At 43.7% G+C, this 26,092-nt stretch overlaps 1 protein-coding gene and 1 non-coding gene across 2 annotated transcripts in view; one reads left to right on the top strand and one right to left on the bottom strand.

Moving 5' to 3' along the window:
- Nucleotides 1–8,281: 8,281 nt before the first annotated feature.
- Nucleotides 8,282–26,092, bottom strand: part of LOC123754620 (putative surface-exposed virulence protein BigA) — a 55,206-nt gene continuing 37,395 nt past the window's right edge. Inside the window, exons 4-5 of the mRNA XM_069326831.1 lie at nucleotides 8,743–8,869; nucleotides 8,282–8,607 (exon numbers count right to left, since the gene is read on the bottom strand). Of these exons, the coding sequence (XP_069182932.1) occupies nucleotides 8,282–8,607; nucleotides 8,743–8,869 (453 nt within the window). The remainder of the gene's footprint in view (nucleotides 8,608–8,742; nucleotides 8,870–26,092) is intronic.
- TRNAE-UUC (transfer RNA glutamic acid (anticodon UUC)) lies at nucleotides 18,484–18,555 on the top strand. Its single transcript has one exon. It is a non-coding gene; the product is annotated as a tRNA-Glu (tRNA).

Below are 26,092 nucleotides of genomic sequence, written 5' to 3'. Positions count from 1 at the left end.
CGTCTATAAAGTACTTTTTATTCACAAATAAAGAGGACGGCAACTATATGGAATGAATGCGGTCTCTCTGTTTCAACTCCTTGTTGCAAGCGTCGTATTCCTGTTCGAACAAAATTACATGCAGGTGACCCCGTATGCAACTGACCCTCAGGCTGTGGGTCTCCAAGCAATCCCACTGGAACGAATCTCAAACAGGGACATTCGGTTGTAGTGAATCCCGAGCCATCAGAATCGTCACTGGGAGATGGAAGAGAACCCACCAGTGAATCTCTGGCCTTTGAACCTCGGATATTCAATTAGAACAAGTAGTGCTGACAGCCACAAGTGGAGGCGGCTCAGCTCTCCACATTATCAGTATCTAATTGGGTTGGGGGGAATGCGATGGTCGGCCATGATGAGATGTTTTGTGTGGCTGGTCTTTGATCTGCGACGGGCCGCTGACGCTCTGCCAGATAGTATTCTAGCTACCTAGTTCTATATGCATCCTTAATAACCATTATCTTTTATTATTTCTGTTTCGCATATTAATGTATTTTCTATTTGCAAATTAATGTAATATTTTAAAGAAATAAAGAAAATTTAAGGGCTGAGAATTTTTTTGTTTAATTTTAAATCTAATATTCCCACTTATTGAATCGTGGACAGAGAAAAAATCTTGAAACTATCCCCGAAAAAAAATAAACAAAGTCTTCGAAAACATAATAGAATTAGGCTCCAATATCGAGCCGGGACTCCTGGCCCCTCACTTTCCCCCTCCGCTGCCATGGCAACGTGAGTGGGGGTGTTGTCCCCTTATAATCCCCTCTCAATATCCAACACGTCATTCCAAAATTCTTCTGTTAAAATCTTTGTTGCTGCCTGAACACCCTCCTGGTCTCTCGAGGATCAGAAGCATACAAAGATCCGTGGTCTATAACTTGGACGATCACATAAAAACATTCTTTAAAAATGATTTTTTCAACAATATGGCAAAAAAAAAAATAATAATTTTCAAATATTTTGAACGTCGTGGATTCTTTTCAGCAGCGCCGGTGAGTGACTTCGTGACGTCGACGCGTACTAATAACTTGCTCCAGTCGGCTGTTAAACTGTAAATTATTTGGATGGTTCGGCGGTTGTCAATAAATATGTCTGGAAAGGCCAATATTGATTATTTATACAAGGTGAGGACTACAAAAGCTGTGTGTGTGTGTGTGTGTGTGTGTGTGTGTGTGTGTGTGTGTGTGTGTGTGTGTGTGTGTGTGTGTGTGTGTGTGTGTGTGTACTCACCTCACTTATTTGTTCTCACCTATTTGTGCCTGCAGGATCGAGCGTTGGCTCTTGGATCCCGCCTGTCTAGCTGCCGGTTGTTTAAAGCCATTACTCCCGCCCTTTCATATCATACCTTGTTTTAAAACTATGAATAGTGTTTGCTTCCACAACCTGCTCCTTTAGTTCATCCCATTCCCCCACTACTCTCACGCTAAAAGAAAACTTTCTAACATCTGTATGACTCGTCTAAATTTCCAGCTTCCACACATGTTCCCTTGTTCTGTTGGTGTTCCGTGTGAACATTTCGTGTACTTCGACTCAGTCCATCCCCCTAAGTATTTTATATACTGCTATCATATCTCCCCGCTCCCTCCTTTTTTCTAACGTCGTCAGGTACAGTTCCTTCAGTCGCTCTTCATATTCCACCCCATGCAACTCCATGCAACACTTCCACCCCAACATTTGCAACAAATGCAAAATTTCTGAACCTTTTCCAGTTTCCTTATGTGTTTCTTTAGGTTGGGGTTCCATGATGGGACTGCATACTCTAAGACTCGTCTCACGTAGGCAGTCATTATCTGATATAATAGGTGAGCAAATAGGTGAGTATGCGCGCACACACACACACACACACTCACTCACAAATACACACAATCTCCAGGAAGCAGACCGTAGCAGCTGTCTATCTCCCAGGCATCTATTTACTGCTAGGTGAACAGAGGCATCAGGATGGAAGAAACTTTCTGCCCATTTGTGTCTGCCTCGGCCAGGTATCGAACCCAAGCCCTAAGAACTACGAACCCAGAGCGTTGTCCACTCAGCCACGCGGTGTGTGCATGTGTGCATGTGTGGTGTGTATTTACCTAGTTGAACTCACCTAGTTGTGCTTGCGTAGGTTGAGCTCTGGCTCTTTGGTCCCGCCTCTCAACTGTCAATCAACTAATGTACAGGTTCCTGAGCCTATTGGGCTCTATCATATATATATCTACACTTGAAATTGTGTGTGGAGTCAGCCTCCCCCACATCACATGCGGATAAGTACATTGGTGCATTCCATTTGTCAACTACTCCTACACTAAAAAAGTTCTTTCTAATATCTCTGTGGCTCATTTGGGCACTTACTTTCCACCTGTGTGTCCCCTAGTGTGTGTGCCCCTTGTGTTAAATAACCTGTCTTTATCTATCCTATCAATTCATTTGAAAATCTTGTATGTGGTGATCATGTCCCCCCTAATTCTTCTGTCTTCCAGCGAAGTGAGGTTTAATTCCCTTATTCTCTCCTCGTAGCTCATACCTCTCAGTTCGGGTACTAGTCTGGTGGCAAAACCTTTGAACCTTTTCCAGTTTAGTCTTATGCTTGACTAGATATGGACTCCATGCTGGAGCTGCATACTCCAGGATTGATCTGACATATGTGGTATACAAAGTTCTGAATGATTCTTTACGCAAGTTTCTAAAGGTCGTTCTTATGTTGGCCAACCTGGCATATGCCGCTGATGTTATCCTCTTGATATCGGCTTCAGGGGACAGGTCTGGCGTAATATCAACCCCCCAAGTCTTTTTCTCTCGCTGACTCTTGAAGAATTTCATCTCCCAAATGATACCTTGTATCTGGCCTCCTGCTCCCTACACCTATTTTCATTACATTACATTTGCTTGGGTTAAACTCTAACAACCATTTGCTCAACCATTCCTTCAGTTTCCCCAGGTCTTCTTGAAGCGCCGTGTATGAGTGTGTATGTGTGTGTGTGTGTGTGTGTGTGTGTGTGTGTGTGTGTGTGTGTGTGTGTGTGTGTGTGTGTGTGTGTGTGTGGTGTGTGTGTGTGGTGTGTGTGTGTGGTGTGTGTGTGTGTGTGTGTGTGTGTGTGTGTGTGTGTGTATATGTGTGTGTGTGTGTACGCGCCCGCACGCATGTGTGGTGTGTGGGTCCATGTGTGTATGCTTCCGTGCGCGCGTGTGTTTGCATGCATGAGTACGTGAGTGCATGAGTGAGTGCATGAGTGAGTGCGTGCGTGAGTGCAGGCTTGAGTAACAAATAAGGTGATTCATAACGAGTCTGTCTGGCTGGAATGAACTCGATTTCAAGGTATAAATTTCTGCGATTGACATGTATGAAATTGAAAATGCAATATCGACTATTTACCCAGAGTCAGACACCTAACAATATGCGCGCGAGCGGGCGCTTCTTTACCTAACAACGCCTATCTAGCAGCACATCTACTTCCTGGCACCCAAACATCTACTTCCTGGCCCTCAACATCTACTTCCTAGCACCCAAACATCTACTTCCTGGCACCCAAACATCTACTTCCTGGCACCCAAACATCTACTTCCTAGCACCCAAACATCTACTTCCTGGCACCCAAACATCTACTTCCTGACACCCAAACATCTACTTCCTGGCCCTCCACCCTTCGCTAACTCTCGCTCGCCTGAGTCAATGTCTTAACTGTATCAACTTATGCAAGTTGAACATCCTGGATTTTTGGCCTGTGTCTCCTGCTGCTATCCTCAGCTGTCTCCTGCTACTATCCACAGTTGTCTCTTGCCACCATCCTCAGCTGCCCCCTAACACCATCCTCAGCTTCCCCCTAACACCATCCTCAGCTGCCCCCTAACACCATCCTCAGCTGCCCCCTAACACCATCCTCAGCTGCCCCCTAACACCATCCTCAGCTGCCCCCTAACACCATCCTCAGCTGCCCCCTAACACCATCCTCAGCTGCCCCCTAACACCATCCTCAGCTGCCCCCTAACACCATCCTCAGCTGCCCCCTAACACCATCCTCAGCTGCCCCCTAACACCATCCTCAGCTGCCCCCTAACACCATCCTCAGCTGCCCCCTAACACCATCCTCAGCTGCCCCCTAACACCATCCTCAGCTGCCCCCTAACACCATCCTCAGCTGCCCCCTAACACCATCCTCAGCTGCCCCCTAACACCATCCTCAGCTGCCCCCTAACACCATCCTCAGCTGCCCCCTAACACCATCCTCAGCTGCCCCCTAACACCATCCTCAGCTGTTCTTTGCTCTGAACATTGAATCAATATTCTCGGCTCGCTTCAAAATCCTAAACTGACTAGTGTACAACAGAACTTCGCATTTTGACGTATACTCTACCTAAAGCCAAACGTTTTCGCACTGGAAAATGGTAGCGGCTCACGAAATTGACATACTGTCCCGTTTTCTGTTTAGGGTCCTCTGGTAGGTTAGGAGAGGGCACTTTAGTACGGCTGTTTCTCGACGCTGGTAAACCTTAAAAAGGACGGGCTGTTGTCATAGCCACTTTACCTCCGTTTGTTGAGTACTCTGACAGTGAGGACACACACTTGCTAATGTGGCTCATACTTTGCTCACTCTCTTTTTTTTTATTATGACACAGGTGGATACAGAAGGAGACGACTTCTGGCTCCTCCCAGCAGGCTGAGGGCTCTCCCCTTCCCATATCTCATGATAACTCTTACTCATTACACCACCAGCATGGGTGTGTGTGTGTGGGGGGGGGGGAGAGAGGGATGCTAGCATGGGTGTGTGTGTGTGTGTGTGTGTGTGTGTGTGTGTGTGTGTGTGTGTGTGTGTGTGTGTGTGAAGGGAGAATGGATGCTAGTATGGGTGTGGTGTGTGTGTTTGTGTGGGTGGGTGGGGGGGGGGGGGGAGGAAGGATGCTAGCATGGGTATATGTGTGTGTGTGTGTGCGGGGTGTGGGAACTGACCTGTGAGATTTAAATTTATTTAATTTATATGAATTTATATAGAATTTATATTTACATTAATTTATATATTTCCATAGCAATTTGTATGATGTTTAGCGGACTGTATTTCTGCAATATTTTCACAAATCGATCCTTACACATTAGGGGGGGTTATATTAAATTTATATATATGTGGCCAATCAAAGTACAGTATTAAACTACATATATTAGTAAATAAATTGAGGTTCCTTATCTTATTGTATGGTAGGCCTATTCCACCAGGTATAACTAGGATGTAGACACTAAATAATCCTCGTGTGAGGCTGACTTCCAACATCCAAGTAACTGATGTACCAAGATTAATTCTTGCTTCATCTTCTTGTTCCTGTCAAAGGGCACTAGCTGTAAAGCTGGAATCCTAATATATGACAGCTATAATAGATGAAACATTTATATATTATTAGATAAGGACTAAGGCTTAATTACCTGGGTTGAGTCGTTTGTTCGTGTTCTAACCGGAAATAATCCTATCTACATAACATTACTGGCCAATAATGACTTAGATAAGATTTCGGAAAGACACTTCCTTTGTGGTTGTTGACAGCGTGTTGATGATGGTAGAAGAACTAATTTGATCTCTTAACACTTCGTCCAAGAGAATTATAGGAGCTGAATTTGCTCCAACGACTCTGGTCTTTTCAACAATGGCTGACCTCCCTCACCACTGACGCCTTGGCTCTCCTTGTCCAGATGTCAATAAGTGATAGAAGGGTCACATTTACTCTATTTTGATACTGATAATTAAGTTAATTCAAATGAGGTGTTTTTATGATGTAATAAGTCCAAAAACTACTGTATTTAAAAATAATTCCCCACAGAATAGCTGGCGAATTTATAGCACTATAAGGCAATGATCTCCCATTTTCTATTGATGGAAAATTCAACTACAATCTACATTTTCTATGGGTTAACTTGTGTATACAACAGCTACAATATGATCTGCCTATTGTATTTAATATTATTAAATGGTGTCGGGTTTTCCGACACAGGGGGGGGGGGGGGGGGGAGGGATGCTAGCATGGGTGTGTGTATTCACCTAGTTGTATTCACCTAGTTGTGCTTGCGGGGGTTGAGTTCTGCTCTTTCGGCCCGCCTCTCAACTGTCAATCAACTGTTTACTAACTACTATTTTTCCCCCCCACACCACACCCACACACACACCACGAAGCAGCCGGTGACAGCTGACTAACTCCCATGTACCTATTTACTGGTAGGTAACAGGTCATCAGGATGAAAGAAACTCTGCCCATTGTTTCTCGCCGGCGCCGGGAATCGAACCCGAGACCACAGGATCACGCGTATAGCGTGCTGTCCAGTCAACCACCGGCCCCTGTGTGTGGGGGAAGGGGAGGAGGAAGGAGGGATGCTAGCATGTGTGTGTGTGTGTGTGTGTGTGTGTGTGTGTGTGTGTGTGTGTGTGTGTGTGTGGGGAGGAGGGATGCTAGTATGGGTGTGTGTGAGGGTCAAGGGGAATGTTAGCATTTGAGTGAATAGGGGGTGCGGGTAGGAAGGAAGGATGCGTGCGTGTGTGCGAGTGTGCGTACGTGTGTGCGTGTGTGCGTGTGTGCATCAGTAACAATCACTGTGATCCACAGCCAGAATATATCAGGCTGGAATGGATAAGAATTGAGGCTAAATTTCTCAGGGGCTCCCACGACTGTCAATAAATGGAAACCAGAAGTGCAGTTACTGAGAGTTTATGAAGACAGGATATGTACATGTGTATATGTGTATATATATATATATGTGAGCGGAGGAAAATGTAGAGATGGTTGGGGACGAAACAATGGGATTCACGGCCAACCCCTCGAACGGTAATGTTGAGCAGATGTTTAGGTAGGTGAGGCGTACGACGCTACACGTCACCGCCCGACCTGCCTCCTCTGGTACACGTCGCCACACGTCACTACCCGACCGAAACTTGTCACCTCCAGGACGGGATCACCCTAACCCGTCCTCCCACACAGTACACTGTACGTTGACATCAGAATCCCGAACGAAGAAATGAAGATGCACTATAAAACACAGTTCCTCAAACATTCACGTTTTCTATGCGTGGTCGTTAGGTTCGGTTCGATCCTTTAAAATTTTTTATTTCCTTCAGTACGTCGCTGCCACTCGCCTCGTAATATTATCCACATCAGCAGAGACACACAGCGTTTGTACGACGCTACGACGTACAAAACGTTGAGATTACGTTGTGTATAACGTCTGTTCTCTTCCTCACACTCGACGTCTCCGGAGCCAGTGTTATTTGTTCTATAAACGTGACTCCAATATCCCTGCAGTTTTCATACATGGATTGATCACGTGATGATAGCAACAACTTAAGATACTTTATCATGCGTCCAGATCATCTTTGGAAAGAGGCGTTGGGAGGTTCATGTGTTCACCTTCAGAAAAGGTGAACACAGGAACCTCCCAACCAGGATGGAGGCGGTACCTTAGGGTAGAGTTATGCACCTCCAAAATGGGTGGAGATAGGCACCCCTTCAACAAGGGGCACCTCCCATGATGGGTGGAGGCGGACACCCCCAAGAAGGGAGGCGGTAGGCAGCCCTTCAACAAGGGAGGAGGTGGGCAGCCCTAGAAGGAGCTCCCTCCCATCTCCAGCAGCGCCTCCTTCACGGTCCCCGCCAGCAGCAGCAGCAGGGGTTGTAATCTCCACGATGACGGAAGTAATTGACACTTAATGAAATCGGTCACGACTGGCTGGCGCCTTTATTATCAACTTCCTCAGGTAGGGGGAGATGGGGACTTGTGAGGGGGGGGAGGGGGAAGGCAAACCTGAGGGGGGGGGGGGTGAATGGGGGATGTGTGAGGGAGAGAGAGAGAGAGGAAGGGTATACCTGAGCGGGAGAGAGATGGAAGGGATATGTGAGGGGTGAGGAAGGGAAACCGTGAGGAAGGGGATCTTTGAGAGGAAGGAAAGAGAGCTGTGAGGGGGAAGGGGTGAGGAGAAGGGAACGTTTGAGGGAGGGGGGGGTAGGGGACGAGTGAGGGGGAAGGAGGGGACCTACGAGGGGGAAAGTGACGTTCATATTAATTATTGATCCTCCACATAGTTGTGAGGGAGTCTGAGGGAGGCGGTCCTGCACCTCCCCCCCCCCCCCTCCCTCACGAGGTACTGTGAGGTGATGGAGAGAAAGAGGAAGATACAAGACGTATGATAAGAACTGGAAGAAGGAAGCGGCGAGGACGAGAGTACTTAAAAGAAGCTCCTTTGAGGGGTGATGCTGGCCAGGATCCTAGAATGAATTGAGAATTATCTAGAACTTATGAATCTCTGTAGCACAAGGTATCCCCAGGGCACAGCTGCTCCGGGCACAGCTGCTCCGGGCACAGCTGCTCCGGGCACAGCTGCTCCGGGCACAGCTGCTCCGGCCACAGCTGCTCCGGGCACAGCTGCTCCGGGCACAGCTGCTCCGGGCACAGCTGCTCCGGGCACAGCTGCTCCGGCCATAGCTGCTCCGGGCACAGCTGCTCCGGCCATAGCTGCTCCGGGACAGCTGCTCCGGGCACAGCTTCACCACTTGTACAGTTCCGTGAACATAAGAATGCATGTAACTGCAGAAGGCCTATTGGTCCATACGAGGCAGCTCCTATTTAAATCCACTCAATCTCATTCATATAAATGTCTAGCCTACGCTTGAAACAGTCAAGTGATCATTCTTCTATTATGCTACGCGGTAATTAATTCCTCAAATCAACAACCCTGTTACCGAACCAGTATTTACCCAGGTCTTTCCTAAATCTAAACTTCTCCAGTTTGAAGAGCGCATATTCTGACATAAGTATGAAGCACGGTAAAGCCGTAGAAACCATTTGATCAATAAGGTTGTTGGTGTGGCTTAAGGCAGTCTTCTATAACATTTGTCTCCATGACTCAGTAGAGTATTTCACGACCCTCACGAAGTTGGGGGGGGGGGGGGAGGGTAGAAATAGCCTAAGCTACTCTATCCCTTTGAGATGTATTTCTTTCTTGTCTCAATAAACATACGTGAACTGGAACTTGAACCCCCTCACAATCCTCTCAACCCTCAACCTTCACGGCGCTCTTCCTATGCTTAGTCCGACTGATTAGCTAATTTAAAGTTTTGAATCATTAGTCAAGAGGTATTAATCTCAGGAGAGTCATTATAATTTATGATATATATACAGCAAATATAATAGAATACAGATTGTCCTGCTGAGTGCGACTGGTCGGCCTGCCTGTCATACCGACCAGGTGCGACTGGTCGGCCTGCCTGTCATACCGACCAGGTCCGGTTCACACGATGACCGGTCTGGTCAACAGTTTTTCTCTTTCATGTTAAATACGTCAGAGTGTTAAATCCCACATGTAACTTCACACGTGTAAATTCACACATGTAAGAGAAGCAATAACAAGAGCGATAACATCAGTGAAGAGGGAAAGCTGATTGGGTTCAGACTCAACCACACAGAGACAAAAGCCATACACATACAAATAGTGAAGCCCAACATCCAACTCACAGTACAGGGTCAACCAACTGAATGGACACTTATCGATATCGAGGAATAATCCTGGACACACACACACACATATATTTTAATGTTGAGGTCACTTGAGACAATCGACTTGAGAATGGTCCAGGACGGACCGAAACGTCGTCGTCCCTTCACCTTCTAGTGGGTTGGTCTGGTCAACATCACTTGAGAGAGAGAACTGTGGCCCGGACGGCAATCCTCAGGTCTTTAGCCTCCCTCTCTGGAGGAGCCAATCTGCAAATCCTTCTCACATATTATGTAGAGGCAGTGAGATCAGTGATCGACTATGCCGCACCTGCACTCACAAGTCTATCACACCAACAGTGGAAAAAACTTGAAGTTGCCCAAAACAATGCTATGAGAGCTGCCCTGGGAGCCCCTATGTGGACCAGGCTTGAAACTCTAAGACTGGAAAAGGGTTTGCCCTCTCTACAAGAAAAAATATATCAAAGAATATCTACTTTTTATCATACTTTTTTACAATTATCTACTTTTTAACAATTATCAGCAAGATAATTGCTTCCCCCTGATCCAGTCCCAGTACGACAGGCCTTGGTGGTTGGACTTGGTCAAAACAGCTGAAACTCTTTAGGACATATCCCGCTCTTGCAGCCCAACAGATTACAATTAAAAAGTATGATTCTTGATAGAGGGGGTGATCAATAACACCCAAACTACACTTGTTCCCCCACCGTGGGAGGAGCCTACCTTCAAAATAGTAATAGAAAGTCTTCCGATGAAAAAGGCTGCCTATGATCCAACAATCCTAAGGCGCATCATAGAAAAGGAAATGAGCAGCATTGCAGTAGCAGGAACCACCCACAACTTCACAGACGGATCAGTTGACACAGAATATGAGAGTGCTGGCGCTGCTCTTTGCACGACCAGCGTACGGGCATATTGGAGACTGGGAGGACCAGTATAATCAACCCAAACTGAGCTGTTTGCCATACAACAGGCATTCGCATATGTGATTGCACGAAACACTCCAAAAAACAATCATACACACAGACTCAAAAGCTGCACTGCAAATATTAGGAAAAAAAGTGGATCTTTCCACTTTTTTTTAATTATTTCCACAACGTGGAAATAATTGCCACCATTCAGTATCTGGTAGCAGTAGCTAAAGGTAAAAGACTCAGTGTAACCCTAAACTAGATCCCATCCCATGTTGAAATCCCATTACACGAGAAAGCCGATGAAACTGCTAAATTGGCACCAGCCTAGAGTACATAAAAAATACCATCCCCAAAACACTCTCACACCTCAACAAAGCCTATCTACACTAGAGAGTAGCAGAAGGTTCGCCCTCTGCAATATGGTATCTTCTGACCACCAAGTTAGAACGGCTAGATATCCCAACAGGAATCCACAGGGAAATAGCAGTTCGGTTATATTGACAACGTCTAGGTTACAGATGCAACTGGGAGATTGGTGAACCAAGACAGAGGGAATGCATCTTCTGCCAAACAATCACAGAAAAGTCACTACTTCACTATCTCCTGGAATGTGAAGCAACCAACGACCTTAGAAGAGCTTTAAGGGTCCCTGAATCTTGCAGTAACCACCCTGAAGCCATCAACACTGCCACTTTTGTGGTCAAAAGAGATGTCCAGCAGCTGGACACCCTCATAAATACTGTCAAGCAGTATCCTCCCCCGCGATAGGAGCCTGACGATTAAATGCGACCTCAGCCCACAGTATACATTTACTAAAAAAAAACAATCTACCACTTACGGGCTATTCATGCCCGTGCCACCTCTTGGCGTGACTTAATCTTCAACAACAACGACAAAGCCCATATACGGGCTATTCATGCCCGTGCCATCTCTGGGATGGCTTAATCTTTATAAATAAATCAGTGGACAGAGCCCAATACCTCTGGCACCTAACACCAATCGATTAAGGTTTGAGAGGCGGGGTCCAAGAACCGTAGCTCATCCCTCGCAAGTACAACTATGTAAATAAACAACGCTACAGAAACAGACGTTATGCACAACTTATACACTGAAAAATAAGCCTTAAACACACGATAACAAGCAAAAACTATTAACAAATACGAGTTATATATTTCTGTATTTCTGGAAACATGTCTGTTATTGCGAGCATAAAGTCTCGTTAATCCTCGTCATTAGGCAGCTTTAGGCTAACAAATCAAGACGTTAATCGCAGGCAGAACGATTAACAAGTCAATTGGGTCTTTAATGACCGATTTGTTTTCATAATTTGCCAGCAATAATTCACACTTGTTGCCCGGTTGCCGGGCGTAAAAACAACATTTTAATTACGAATAGTTGTCCAATGGGGAAAAATATATATATGTTTTGTAGAGATGAAATACGTGAGATAGCAGGCAGCGGATCGGATTACCTGTGGAAACACCGAGTTATGAGTCAATAACACCCAAAAGAGCATATTGTAAGCTGAAAAATTTATCATTTATAAAATGGAACTGCAGTGTCGGCTGAGTGTACATACAGCAAGGCTAACAGGCGGTGTATCAAGAGCTGGAGCTTGCTTCCCCGCAGTCACTGATAGGTAAGTACTTAGGGGGCCTGGTGGATAGCGCGCAGGACTCGTAATTCTGTGGCGCGGGTTCGATTCCCGCACCAGGCAGAAACAAATGGGCAAAGTTTCTTTCACCCTGAATGCCCCTGTTACCTAGCAGTAGGTATCCACCACCGTAGGTAACCACCATATCTTGAGGTTATCTTGAGATGATTTCGGACCTTAGCGTCCCCACGGCCCGGTCCTCGACCAAGCTTCCTTTTTATTACACATTCCCTCCAGGAAGCAGCCCGTAGCAGCTGTTTAACTCCCAGATACCTATTTAATGCTAGGAGAACAGATACATCAGGGTGAAAGAAACTAGTGTCCATTTGTTTCCGCCTCCACCGGGGATCGAACCCAGAACCTCAGGACAACGAATCCCGAGCGCTGTCCACTCAGCTGTCAGGGCCCCCAGTAGTACCAGTTCAAATTCAATTTCAAATTAGTACGGCATCCCCCAATTTTCGATGACGTCATCAGCCAGTCTTCATCCTCTCTCAATAAATTAGTGTTAAATGGTTGCACATTTCATCTCATTTTCAATGATTTACTCTTTAATCCCATTTTCATATTCCAACCTTCGAAGGTTGCTTATTTCTGCAATATAGCTCGTTAAAGATTTCTTAATGAATGAAGGTTTATAGTGTATCACCTATTAATTTCCACACATTTTTAGCCAGTCATTACCAGCATGAGCGCATACAATGACCCACAAGAACACCTACAATTACCCACATGAGCGTATACAATGACCCACATGAGCGCATACAATAACCCACATGAGCCCATACAATGACCCACATGCGAGCCTACAACGAAAAATAAATTTAGTTTCAAAAAAATCACTGGCAGACGGCTCTCCCAAGTGTTACAGTCTCTCCCTAACCATGTCGACGGCTCCAAATCTCTCGTTCGGAGGTAACTGTCGTATGTGATGAATTGTATCATCGCTACCAACGGGAACTGTTAAGTGCCGCCTGGGTGAAGAACAATGGTCGACTCTCCAAGTTCCCGGGGTCCCCCCAGAATCCGAATCTCGTGGATCGCACACGGTTACCGTACATCCTCACTACACACACACAGTCTGCATACGTATTTCACGGTACTTGTCTGTACTACCGCCATTATGTACTATCAGAACGCCGTACTATCAGCATTATGTACAACTAGATTTATTCAAATCGGTCATTCTATACAACCAGTGGTCTATACTACCACTATCAGTCTGATAAACCTTCTTGTTTATTGTTTACTGATAACTATCTGTACCACCAACATTGCGTATTATCAGAGCTCTGTACCACCAACATTGTGTAATACCAGAGCTCTGTACCACCAACATTGTGTATTACCAGAGCTCTGTACCACCAACATTGTGTAATACCAGAGCTCTGTACCACCAACATTGTGTATTATCAGAGCTCTGTACCACCAACATTGTGTAATACCAGAGCTCTGTACCACCAACATTGTGTATTACCAGAGCTCTGTACCACCAACATTGTGTAATACCAGAGCTCTGTACCACCAACATTGTGTAATACCAGAGCTCTGTACCACCAACATTGTGTATTACCAGAGCTCTGTACCACCAACATTGTGTAATACCAGAGCTCTGTACCACCAACATTGTGTAATACCAGAGCTCTGTACCACCAACATTGTGTAATACCAGAGCTCTGTACCACCAACATTGTGTAATACCAGAGCTCTGTACCACCAACATTGTGTAATACCAGAGCTCTGTACCACCAACATTGTGTATTACCAGAGCTCTGTACCACCAACATTGTGTATTACCAGAGCTCTGTACCACCAACATTGTGTATTACCAGAGCTCTGTACCACCAGAGCTCTGTACCACCAACATTGTGTATTACCAGAGCTCTGTACCACCAGAGCTCTGTACCACCAACATTGTGTATTACCAGAGCTCTGTACCACCAACATTGTGTGATACCAGAGCTCTGTACCACCAACATTGTGTATTACCAGAGCTCTGTACCACCAGAGCTCTGTACCACCAACATTGTGTATTACCAGAGCTCTGTACCACCAACATTGTGTATTACCAGAGCTCTGTACCACCAGAGCTCTGTACCACCAACATTGTGTATTACCAGAGCTCTGTACCACCAGAGCTCTGTACCACCAACATTGTGTACTACCAGAGCTCTGTACCACCAACATTGTGTACTACCAGAGCTCTGTACCACCAACATTGTGTACTACCAGAGCTCTGTACCACCAGAGCTCTGTACCACCAACATTCTGTACTATCAGAGCTCTGTTCCACCAACATTTTGTACTATCAGAGCTCTGTACCACCAACATTCTGTACTATCAGAGCTCTGTGCCACCAACATTCTGTACTATCAGAATTCTGTACCACCAACATTTTGTACTACCAGAGCTCTGTACCACCAGAGCTCTGTACCTACCACCAACATTCTGTACTACCAGAGCTCTGTATAAGCAGGTGAGCTGTATAAAGAGGACCTGGCCTTGGATCCTTTGGCAGAGAATCATTGATCTGTTGATGCCAGCCAGCGCCCGTACAGTGTGCCCGGCGGCTGGAAACTCCAAGACTGTATTTAGAAAGGTCCTCAGGCATCGTCAGAACTTTCTTAGGAGCCGGTCGGCCGAGCGGACAGCACGCTGGACTTGTGATCCTGTGGTCCTGGGTTCGATCCCAGGCGCCGGCGAGAAACAATGGGCAGAGTTTCTTTCACCCTATGCCCCTGTTACCTAGCAGTAAAATAGGTACCTGGGTGTTGGTCAGCTGTCACGGGCTGCTTCCTGGGGGTGGAGGCCTGGTCGAGGACCGGGCCGCGGGGACACTAAAAAGCCCCGAAATCATCTCAAGATAACCTCAAGATAACCGGAAGGTACGTATATTGTGAGGTGGACGTCTCAGCTTATGCACAGTGAAAGTTTACTTTGTAACCAGTCTCTTCAGGGTCTCCTTAATATCAGGAGACGCATCCTGATGATCCTGGTAGTCGATTGGTCAGGAATATAGATGTTGTCAAGCTCTAAGAACACGAGACTACGCGATGGACGATGAGCTAAGTGTTGTCCAACAGCCTGGTTGACTAGTCCAGCAACCAAAGAGGCTTGGTTAGAGACCGGGCCGCGGGGACGTTGATCCCCGAAATCAAGGCAAGGTAAGGACCCCCGTACAACACTACTCTTCCCTCACACGCCTCACTGCACCTTCCTACTATTACCACCACCGGTCCCGGTTCACCCGAGTCCCTCCCACACCCGAGTCCCTCCCACACCTGCGCCTCTCTCCACCTACCACTTTACATAAGACCCCGACCGACCCCCCACCACCACCAATGTACTTCCCTCGCACATCACGGGCTCGCCTCGACCAAGCTGGGTACCCTTTGTGGGGGCCTTTTGCACCTCCAGCCTGAACGGTGGTCAGCGGCAGGTAGTCCAGACCCCCACCTCAACACGCTCCTTCATTACCGTGGCTCCCTCCTTCTCTGAAACAAAGCCTTGTGGAACACGTTAAAGGCGCCGTAGACGCTTGTAAATAACTTCTCGCCTGTCAGGTTACTCTGGAAATATCAACATCACAACACAAAGAGGTTTATGGAACCTTCTATGCTTGGGAACTTTCTTCTCCTCGTGTAACTAAGAATGAAGTTTTGTGATGTGGAGGCCATTACTGCTCCAGGGAGTTACCTTTCTTCCCGCGGGACCAAGATTGGTTGGATTAGTAACAATGCGTGTCCTGGCGTGCGGCCGCCCCGTTCCCAGGGGCGGAGAGTGTGGACCAGAGACACGTACGGAGAGATTTATACTGTGAGGAAAGGAGAAGAAGAGTGAACAAAATGAGAATTGGACGGGAAGAGAGACAGAGTGAAGGATGTAGAGAATAACGGATAGCGTGAAAAGGCTGCGAAAAAGAATTGTTATCTTTTACAGACTTAAGAATATTCAGTACCTCGAGAAAGGGTCGGTGAAGTGCGAAAGTGAACCTTTGTAAGCAAATTGAAAGGATGGAAGATAACTATGAGAGTGGTGAACCCCAGGCTGAGGGAATGCATCTTCTGCCACACAATCATAGAAAAGCCACTACTTCAATATCTCCTGGAATGAAAGACATTAAAAAAAAAAATTACCACTTACGGGCTATTCATGATCGCGCCACCTCTTGGAGTGGCTTAATCTTCATCAATCAATCGGAAGGAAGATGGAAAGAGTTGAAGTGAAGAGAATAGAGAACGGCATAATCGGAAAGGTCAATGGAAAAGGAAAATAAAGATATTGGAGGCGATGAGACACAATAACGTGGCTAAAGTAAGTTGACCAGACCACACACTAGAAGGTGAAGGGACGACGACGTTTCGGTCCGTCCTGGACCATTCTTAAGTCGATTGTGACAATTCGACTTGAGAATGGTCCAGGATGGACCGAAACGTCGTCGGTCTCCACTTTATTAGGTGCGGTTTAGTAATTATGATTTAAATAGACAAGATTGGGAGTTAAAGCGTATTGATTAAAGGAATAAATGCAATAACTTTTAATAAATAAAAACAATAATATTTAAAGATTAAAAACTTTAAGATTTAATAATAAACCTAAAATTTAACAAGTAATTTTATTAAGATACAAAGAAGTTCAAGATTTAATAAATAACATTAAGATTTCAAATAATACGTCTTAAGATATAAGAAATATTTTTTTTAATTAAAATAATTCAAATTTGAGTTGTATTCAAATAACCCAGGAGAAATTAATTAATAATAAAATGTTTAAGGTAAATTAAGCGCTTTGGGTTAAGAAGTACAGAGTTTCGGACTAAGAAGTAGAGAATTTAGGGTTAAGAAGTAAAGAGCTTAGGGATAAGAATCAAATGACTTAGGGGTTAAGAAGGGGCTTAGAGTTAAGAATTACTTTCTAAGCTCTAAGACGAAGCTTTAAAACTATGTCCCGCTATCACAACAAACAACACACACAACCACATGTCTCATATTCAGTGTCAGTCATGAATATTTAGACTTGGACTCTGTAGACAAATAGTAAGACAATATCTTCGTGCATCACCCGGGAACCAGAGATATCTACCACTAACAGATAACACAACCCACTGATATCTTTTATCGGGTGTTTACTAAAGTGCTCTTAACAGGTGGGCCCAATCACTTGGGCTGGACGGTAGAGCGACTGTCTCGCTTCACGCAGGTCGGCGCTCAATCCCCGACCATCCAAGTGGTTGGGCACCATTCCTTTCCCTTCGTCCCATCCCAAATCCTTATCCTGACCCCTTCCAAGGGTTATATAGTAGTAATGGCTTAGTAATTTCCCCTGATAATTCCCTCCCTCGGAACAAGTCGTTTATCATCGAAGTTAGTTATTTTTTTTAATTAAAATTGAATAACTTTTGTATTGCATTAGATGAGATGTCATTCTTGATGTCATTCTTAGATGCGATAAAATGTCATTATTTTCTGATACATAATTTATTTATTGCAGTCATTGCTTGCTGTGTTCTTTATTTGATGGCTTTAATTCTTAACTTCCAAGTTACGCAACGACTCTTACTATGACCATGATCTGTTACTAAGACCATGAAATGTTACTAAGACCTTGAACTGCTACTAAGACCTTGAACTGCTACTAAGACCTTGAATTGTTACCAAGACCTTGAACTGTTAATAAAACCTTGAACTGTTACTAAGATTATGAACTGTTAATAAAACCTAGAACTGTTACTAAGACCATGAACTGTTACTAAGACCATGAACTGTTGCTAAGACCTTAAACTGTTACTAAGACCTTGAACTGTAACTAAGACCATGAACTGTTACTAAGACCATGAACTGTTGCTAAGACCTTAAACTGTTACTAAGACCTTGAACTGTAACTAAGACCATGAACTGTTACTAAGACCATGAACTGTTGCTAAGACCTTAAACTGTTACTAAGACCTTGAACTGTAACTAAGACCTTTAACTGTAACTAAGACCTTGAACTGATACTAAGACATTGAACTATTACTAAGACTTTAAACTGTTACTAAGACATTGCACTGTTGCTAAGGTCTTCCTCCAGACGGAGAGAAACACAGTTTCACTCAGACAACGAGGGTGAACAACACCTTGCCACCACCACCACATATGACGTGTTCGGAAAGCTGTGGAAGCGGCGCTGGGCTTCACTTCACGCAGCTTCAAACTACAATGTTCTTCAAGACCAAATATGACTTCAGAACAACAGCAATAGTTGAGATGTTTTCATTCACCTAATGCCTCTGCTTGTTTAGCAGTAAATAGTTACCCTAATAGTTAGGCAATTTCGTGTCCCTGACAAAACGAATAAAAACAAAAATCAAAAGTAAATTACGTAAAAATAATTTGGGATAACATATAATAAAAAATAAATGAATGGTTATTCTTCAGTCCCATGTGGTCTAGTGGCTAGGATACCTGGCTTTCACCCAGGAGGCCCGGGTTCGATTCCCGGCATGGGAAGAGTTTTGGGTTAGATTTGATCAATCTAACACGCGAGGACACGCTTCTGGAGCTCGCGTGTCCTCGCGAACTGTTACTAAGACCTTCAACTGTTACTAAGTCATAAACTGCTATTAAGACCATAAACTGTTACTAAGACCTTGAACTATTACTAAAACTATGAACTGTTTCTAAGACCTTGAACTGTTACTAAGACTTTGAACTGTTACTAAGCTCATGAACTGTTACTAAGACCTTGAACTGTTACTAAGTCCTTCAACTGATACTAAGATCATGAACTGTTACTAAGACCATGAACTGATTCTAAGACCATTAACTGTTACTGAGACCTTGAACTGTTACTGAGACCTTGAACTGTTACTAAGACCCTCAACTATTACTAAGATCATGAACTGTTATTAAGAATTTAAACTGTTACTAAGGCCATGAACTGTTACTTAGACCATGAACTGTTACTAAGACCATGAACTGTTACTAAGGCCATGAACTGTTACTAAGACCATGAACTGTTACTAAGGCCATGAACTGTTACTAAGGCCATGAACTGTTACTAAGGCCATGAACTGTTACTAAGGCCATGAACTGTTACTAAGGCCATGAACTGTTACTTAGACCATGAACTGTTACTAAGGCCATGAACTGTTACTAAGGCCATGAACTGTTACTAAGACCATGAACTGTTACTAAGGCCATGAACTGTTACTTAGACCATAAACTGTTACTAAGACTTTAAACTGTTACTAAGACCATGACCTGTTACTAAGACTTTAAACTGTTACTAAGACATTGCATTGTTGCTAAAGTCTGCCTCCAGACGGAAACACCAAAAATCGGAGTAAATTGATTTTCAGATCATGTTCTGGGAAAATTGGTAGGATATGGCTTAAGATGAGCTGTGGGGAGGGACGAGCCCTATGCCACAAGATACAGTAGGAAAATCATATATCATCAGATACTGTACCTACTTTGTACATAAACAAATAAGAAAAATGGTGAACATATATGTGGTGAGTTGACCACCATGTCCACTGCCAAGAGAGCCAAAGGGCTGCGTTTGATGGGGCAGCAAGGAGGCCGAGGGCTGCGTTTGATGGGGCAAGCAAGGAGGCCGAGGGCTGCGTTTGATGGGGCAAGCAAGGAGGCCGAGGGGCGCGTTTGATGGGGCAAGCAAGGAGGCCGAGGGCTGCGTTTGATGGGGCAAGCAAGGAGGCCGAGGGCTGCGTTTGATGGGGCAAGCAAGGAGGCCGAGGGGCGCGTTTGATGGGGCAAGCAAGGAGGCCGAGGGCTGCGTTTGATGGGGCAAGCAAGGAGGCCGAGGGCTGCGTTTGATGGGGCAAGCAAGGAGGCCGAGGGCTGCGATTGATGGTTTCATCAAACACCGGAGAGAAAAAATAAAGTTGAAATAATTTTGGATAACATATAATAAAATATAAATGAATGCATAGTCTTCAGTCCCATGTGGTCTAGTGGCTGAACTGTTACTAAGTTCTGTTACTACCTGGCTTTCACCCAGGAGGCCCGGGTTCGATTCCCGGCATGGGAAGAATTTTGGGTTAGAAGATTTGGCCAAATCTGACCAATCTAATCCCAAGGACACGCTGCTGGAGTTTGTTATACACGGGACACTTTCCTTGTTTGGCAAAATATGTATAACACTATTTTCACAACATTATGTTTTAATATATTAATATTTTCGCCATAGTTTCGAATGATTTTTTTTAACGCATTATGGGATTTAGTCTACCATGCCCAATCAATGACTCCAACACTTGACACACCGTCGTCCCTTATGGCGACATATGACGCCTCTATGTGATGACATTTCTTTGGCTCCGATTTTCTCCTGCCGATTTTCACATTTTTCTTGGTAACCAGTTCAAAATAATTTGCGCTACGGTGAACCAACTGTTCACAGCTCAGTTTTTAAAACATAACCCCGCTGGTGTTCATCAGGCCGGTGACACAATCATCACGTGTCAATGGTACTCTGAGGTGTACTTAAATGCTATTGACTTTTATATGCGCTATTGATGTTAAATGAGAATTTATCACAATTTACGTTGCAAGTAATCCCTCTGTTGATCAGGAACAGCGTTACTAGTAATCCCTCTGCTGATCAGGAACAACGTTACTAGTAATCCCTCTGCTGATCAGGAACAACGTTACTAGTAATCCCTCTGCGGCTCAGGAACAGCATTACTAGTAATCCCTCTGTTGCTTAGGAACAGCATTACTAGTAATCCCTCTGCTGCTCATGAACAGCATTACTATTAATCCCTCTGCTGCTCAGGAACAGCATTACTAGTAATCCCTCTGCTGACCACGAACAGCGTTACTAGTAATCCCTCTGCGGCTCAGGAACAGCGAGATCTTTTTTCCAACCTCTTACGCTCTGGTTATCAAATTTACGTATGTCATTAGGACTTCAGTGAGGACACCTTGGTGCGTATACGCATGCGCATGCGCTTACACGAATATATATGCAATTAACTTAATATGACAAATAATAAATAATAACAATTATATATATTTTCTTAAATAATTTTCTTTGGCCAGCATATGAAAGCGGTCACCAGACAAAGACAAAGCGATGAAGCCTCACCACCAGGCAATCAAACACCAAAACTAATCAATTAACCAACAAAGCAGGTAATCAAGACACAAAAGAAAATAATTAAAGGATGACAATGACGGGAGTAAGTTTCAGCATTTTATGGGCCGAGTCGCCGCCCCTATCCTACCCTTGGCCAGACCTGCCTGTCCCTTATCCAGCCCCACCCTTGGGCAGAACTGTCTGTCCTTTATCCAGCCCCATCCTTGACCAGACCTGCCTGTCCCTTATCCAGCCCCACCCTTGGGCAGAACTGTCTGTCCTTTATCCAGCCCCATCCTTGACCAGACCTGCCTGTCCCTTATCCAGCCCCACCCTTGGGCAGAACTGTCTGTCCTTTATCCAGCCCCATCCTTGACCAGACCTGCCTGTCCCTTATCCAGCCCCACCCTTGGACAGAACTGTCTGTCCTTTATCCAGCCCCACCCTTGGCCAGAACTCCCTCACTCTTGACCAGTTCCACCTTTAGCCAGACCTTCTTCTTGACCAGCTCCTCCTAGCTCCCTCTTGACTCCCATCATATCTTTATTGGCCAGCTCCCACACCTTATTGTCCAGCCAGTTGCCCTCTCGGCCAGTCCCCCCTCCCTTTTTTTTTTATTATTAACACATGAGGTACATCTGCATTAGTGCAGCTGCCCTAGACTATATGAAGTGAAGTACAGTGTGTCAAAAAAGCTAACTAGGTGATGCTAAGAAATCCCCATCACACAGGATGGTTAGTCATACAGAGGCATGTGATAAGCGGTCTGCACTGGCAGACTCCGGATGCATTATGAGGATATCATCAACACAAGATTGAATAAGGTAGCAGTGGTAATACAAGTCTCCATCTCGCAGGATGGTTAGTCATACAGAGAATTAAATTCAAATTCACTATAATTAACACTATCTACAATAACTTGTTTATAACAATTTATAACTAATAACACATCTAAACATCTTTCTTAAGACTATAATTATGATACCAACTACACAACATATTTATGCTCATCCATAATTATACACCATTAACCTATTGCTATAATATCCCTCCAGTTCCCAACAAACCTGGCAGAAGGAGTCAACAAACTTCACAAAGGCTCGGTAAAAAGCACACATCCTCGACTCAGAATACGTGAAGCAAAACTAATTATGACTTCACATATTCACTTTGACCTTAAATTGTGTGTCAATAATGTGGCTTCCCCGTCACACATAAACCCCCCACATACGCCCCTCTTCCACCAGGTAGCTACCTCAGGGGCTTAATGCACCATAATTATTATTGTAATTATTATTAATAATACTATCATTAGTATTGCACTAAGAAGTCACGTTAACGTGAGACATCAATGAGAATTTCAGTAGGAGCTTGGACGTACCCAGAGCATAGGTTCGAATCCTCCGCATGGCTCCTAATGATTTACTCATTAATATCAGTATTATTATTATTATTATTATTAATATTATTGCAACATACACATATACAAGCAAACGCAGAAAAATAAAAGCATTCAGGAAGACAAAAGAAAAGCGGGAAAAATATACACGCACACACACACACACACACACAGTCACAACATAAGAGACATCTTGAAAACATATATACAAGTTAGTTTTTGGTTTAGTCATTTATTATGCACCTCATACCCATCCTATGGACGGTAGTGGGAAAGATTACAGAGGCACATAATGGGCTCAGGGACTGAACCCGTTATGTACCTCTGTAACCTTCTCTACTATAGACCACAAATACTAATTTGTGGCCAGTAGTGGATGCTTCTAATGCTGGTGGTGTCTACTTTATTTCCTGTTCGTCTTGTCCTCTACAATACTTTGGGGAAACTGGCCGGAAACTAAATGACTTAAGGAACACAAAAGCTTTGTTAAGTCTGCAGACACCAACAATGCTCTCTTCTGTCATGTTAGGGGATTCTTATCATCCTATTGATTGGTCTTCATCTAAAATAATTTTTCCTGCCTCAACTCTTCAAAGACGCCATCTTGTCGACGCGACTCTGATAAACCTACCCAACTTTTTTTTTTACCCTTTTTTCTCTTTGTCTTTCTTCTCTTATTCTTACGTTCCCATTCTTCCGTCACCCCATTATTACACCCCCATCCCATCCGTACCTTTCTCCTTGTTCTTATCTTTCGCCTTGCTCTTATCAAGGAACTATCTAGGAACTATCTAAAGAACTATATTTATAAATAAAATAAAATATAATTCATGTAGGATTTACCTCCTCTTACCTGTTCCTCACCTCACTCTTGTCTTACTTATTTCCCGTGACACCTTCGCTCGCTGAAGCTTACTGGGACATGAATGTGGGTGCTCAACATTGCAAACATAATTATATGCCCTGAAAGAGGCCATAAATTATGTAATTGAGAATAATTTACATGTTGTCATCATTCATACCCACTCTAAATATTCGCTCCAGGCATTGTTATCCAGTCAGAATAGAGATAATATACAACTCATCACAGAAATCCAACATATAGGAAAAGAAGCACACAATCTAGGGTTGTCAATCACCCTAAATTGGATACCAAGTTACATTGGTATACATGATAATGAAAAAGGAGGCTCACTAGAAAAACTGCCATTGCTCTACCTGTTGCACAGATTAAAATACCTCCACGTTTTTAGCAGATTAAGGAGAAAAACAAGAAGAAAATACTCCCCACTATCAAAAGTCGCCACAGAGCCAAAGTAGCGGAAGAAAGATCCACTGGGATGTGGTACGAACAAGCCACTGGGTAATCCTCTTTCAAGCCTGACAAAACGATATCCAGAGACATTGCAGTAGCCTTACACAGACTCAGACTTGGTTACAAGTGCAGCTTTGAGGTAATAAAACCAGTAGTTAGAGAGTGTCATATCTGTGGACCAGATGCAGAGGCGCCACTATTGCATTACATACTGGAATGTGAAGCTACTGAAACCCTGCGCATCAAACTCAACTTTCATCCACCGACAGCAGATGCATTAGATGCAAATTCCACAGCGACTATAATGATTCGAAAAGCATTCGAAGAATGGGACACACTAGTGAACACTGTGCCTCTTTACCCGCCACCAAGATAATGTTATTAAAACAAGACTTAAACCAGTGTGCTAGAACAGAAGTGGAAAAGAAACAGAAGAAAAGGAGGAAACCCCCACCTCCATTTAAAACTTTGACCCAAATGTCACAGTAACAATGTTATCGCGAATAACCGAACTCAATTACGAGCTCACCATAGCCCGTGCTACTTGGACACTTCGTTCTGAGTAGCTAAATATAAAACAACAACGACAACAACCTCGCTCCCATTAGGGGCTATTCATGCCCGTGCCACCTCTTGGATAATGACACGAAGTGTAAACTATGTGGTTTAATAGATTATTGACTAACACAACTAAGTCAATAATTTATGTTCTTAATATAATAATAATTATTAAATAAACTAATTGGAAACAATTTATTGAAAATAAAGAAAATCATTCGACCTATTAGGCAATGGCGTATTAAAGTTAAGGTCTCACACCCTCCCCCATTAAGTTCTTCATTGCCCGTTGATTAATGCATATAGAAACTCTGAGATAAGGACTTCCTGAACAAATAGCCAAGATTGATGATATTCTGGAGAGGTAAAGAATTTTGCACAAAGATTGTAACTTTCTTGCATTGTCTGAATGCCTATTGCAAATTGTCTATGTACCTAGTCATAAAAGTATTTGTGTGTACGTCTGGTAACATATTGCATGTGTAAAGTAAGAAATGTATACAGACGAGGAGTCACAATAACGTGACTGAAATATGTTGACGAAACCACACACTAGAAAACGAAGAGAAGGCGACGTTTCGGTCCGTCCTGGACCATTCTCAATTCGATTATTTACAAAACCGACTTGAGAATGGTCCAGGATGGACCGAAACGTCGTCCTCTCCTCACCTTCTGGCGTGATCTTAGAATATTTACTTCTAATCAAGTTCAGAATATTTACTTCTAATCAAGCTTTACATATTTACTTCTAATCAAGCTTTGCATATATACTTCTAATCAAGCTTTGCATATATACTTCTAATCAAGCTTTACATATTTACTTCTAATCAAGCTTTGCATATATACTTCTAATCAAGCTTTGCATATATACTTCTAATCAAGCTTTGCATATATACTTCTAATCAAGCTTTGCATATATACTTCTAATCAAGCTTTACATATTTACTTCTAATCAAGCTTTGCATATATACTTCTAATCAAGCTTTGCATATATACTTCTAATCAAGCTTTGCATATTTACTTCTAATCAAGCTTTGCATATATACTTCTAATCAAGCTTTGCATATTTACTTCTAATCAAGCTTTGCATATTTACTTCTAATCAAGCTTTGCATATTTACTTCTAATCAAGCTTTGCATATTTACTTCTAATCAAGCTTTGCATATTTACTTCTAATCAAGCTTTGCATATTTACTTCTAATCAAGCTTTGCATATTTACTTCTAATCAAGCTTTGCATATTTACTTCTAATCAAGCTTTGCATATTTACTTCTTATCAAGCTTTACATATTTACTTCTAATCAAGCTTTACATATTTACTTCTAATCAAGCTTTGCATATTTACTTCTAATCAAGCTTTACATGTTTACTTCTAATCAAGCTTTACATATTTACTTCTAATCAAGCTTTACATATTTACTTCTAATCAAGCTAGGAATTTTTACTTTGATTCAAGTTGAAAACAAATAGCCAACAAACCCAAACAAACTCGTCTGGAATATATCAGTTATACTCGGCTACTCTGACGAGCGTCGGTGTAGCTGTGCACGCTTGCCAAGCTGGAGTATGCCAAAGCTTCAGAAGCATCGCTGACCTAAATGTAGGGCGCGACGTGTCTGCCAGGTCTGGTGGTGGAGACTAGGTGTATTATATTATATCTCCGCACACAAG

The sequence above is a fragment of the Procambarus clarkii genome, chromosome 18, assembly GCF_040958095.1.
Source record: "Procambarus clarkii isolate CNS0578487 chromosome 18, FALCON_Pclarkii_2.0, whole genome shotgun sequence".
NCBI lineage: Eukaryota > Metazoa > Arthropoda > Malacostraca > Decapoda > Cambaridae > Procambarus > Procambarus clarkii.
Note: the sequence above shows the minus strand (reverse complement) of the source record. Positions and strands in the feature narration are given on the sequence as shown.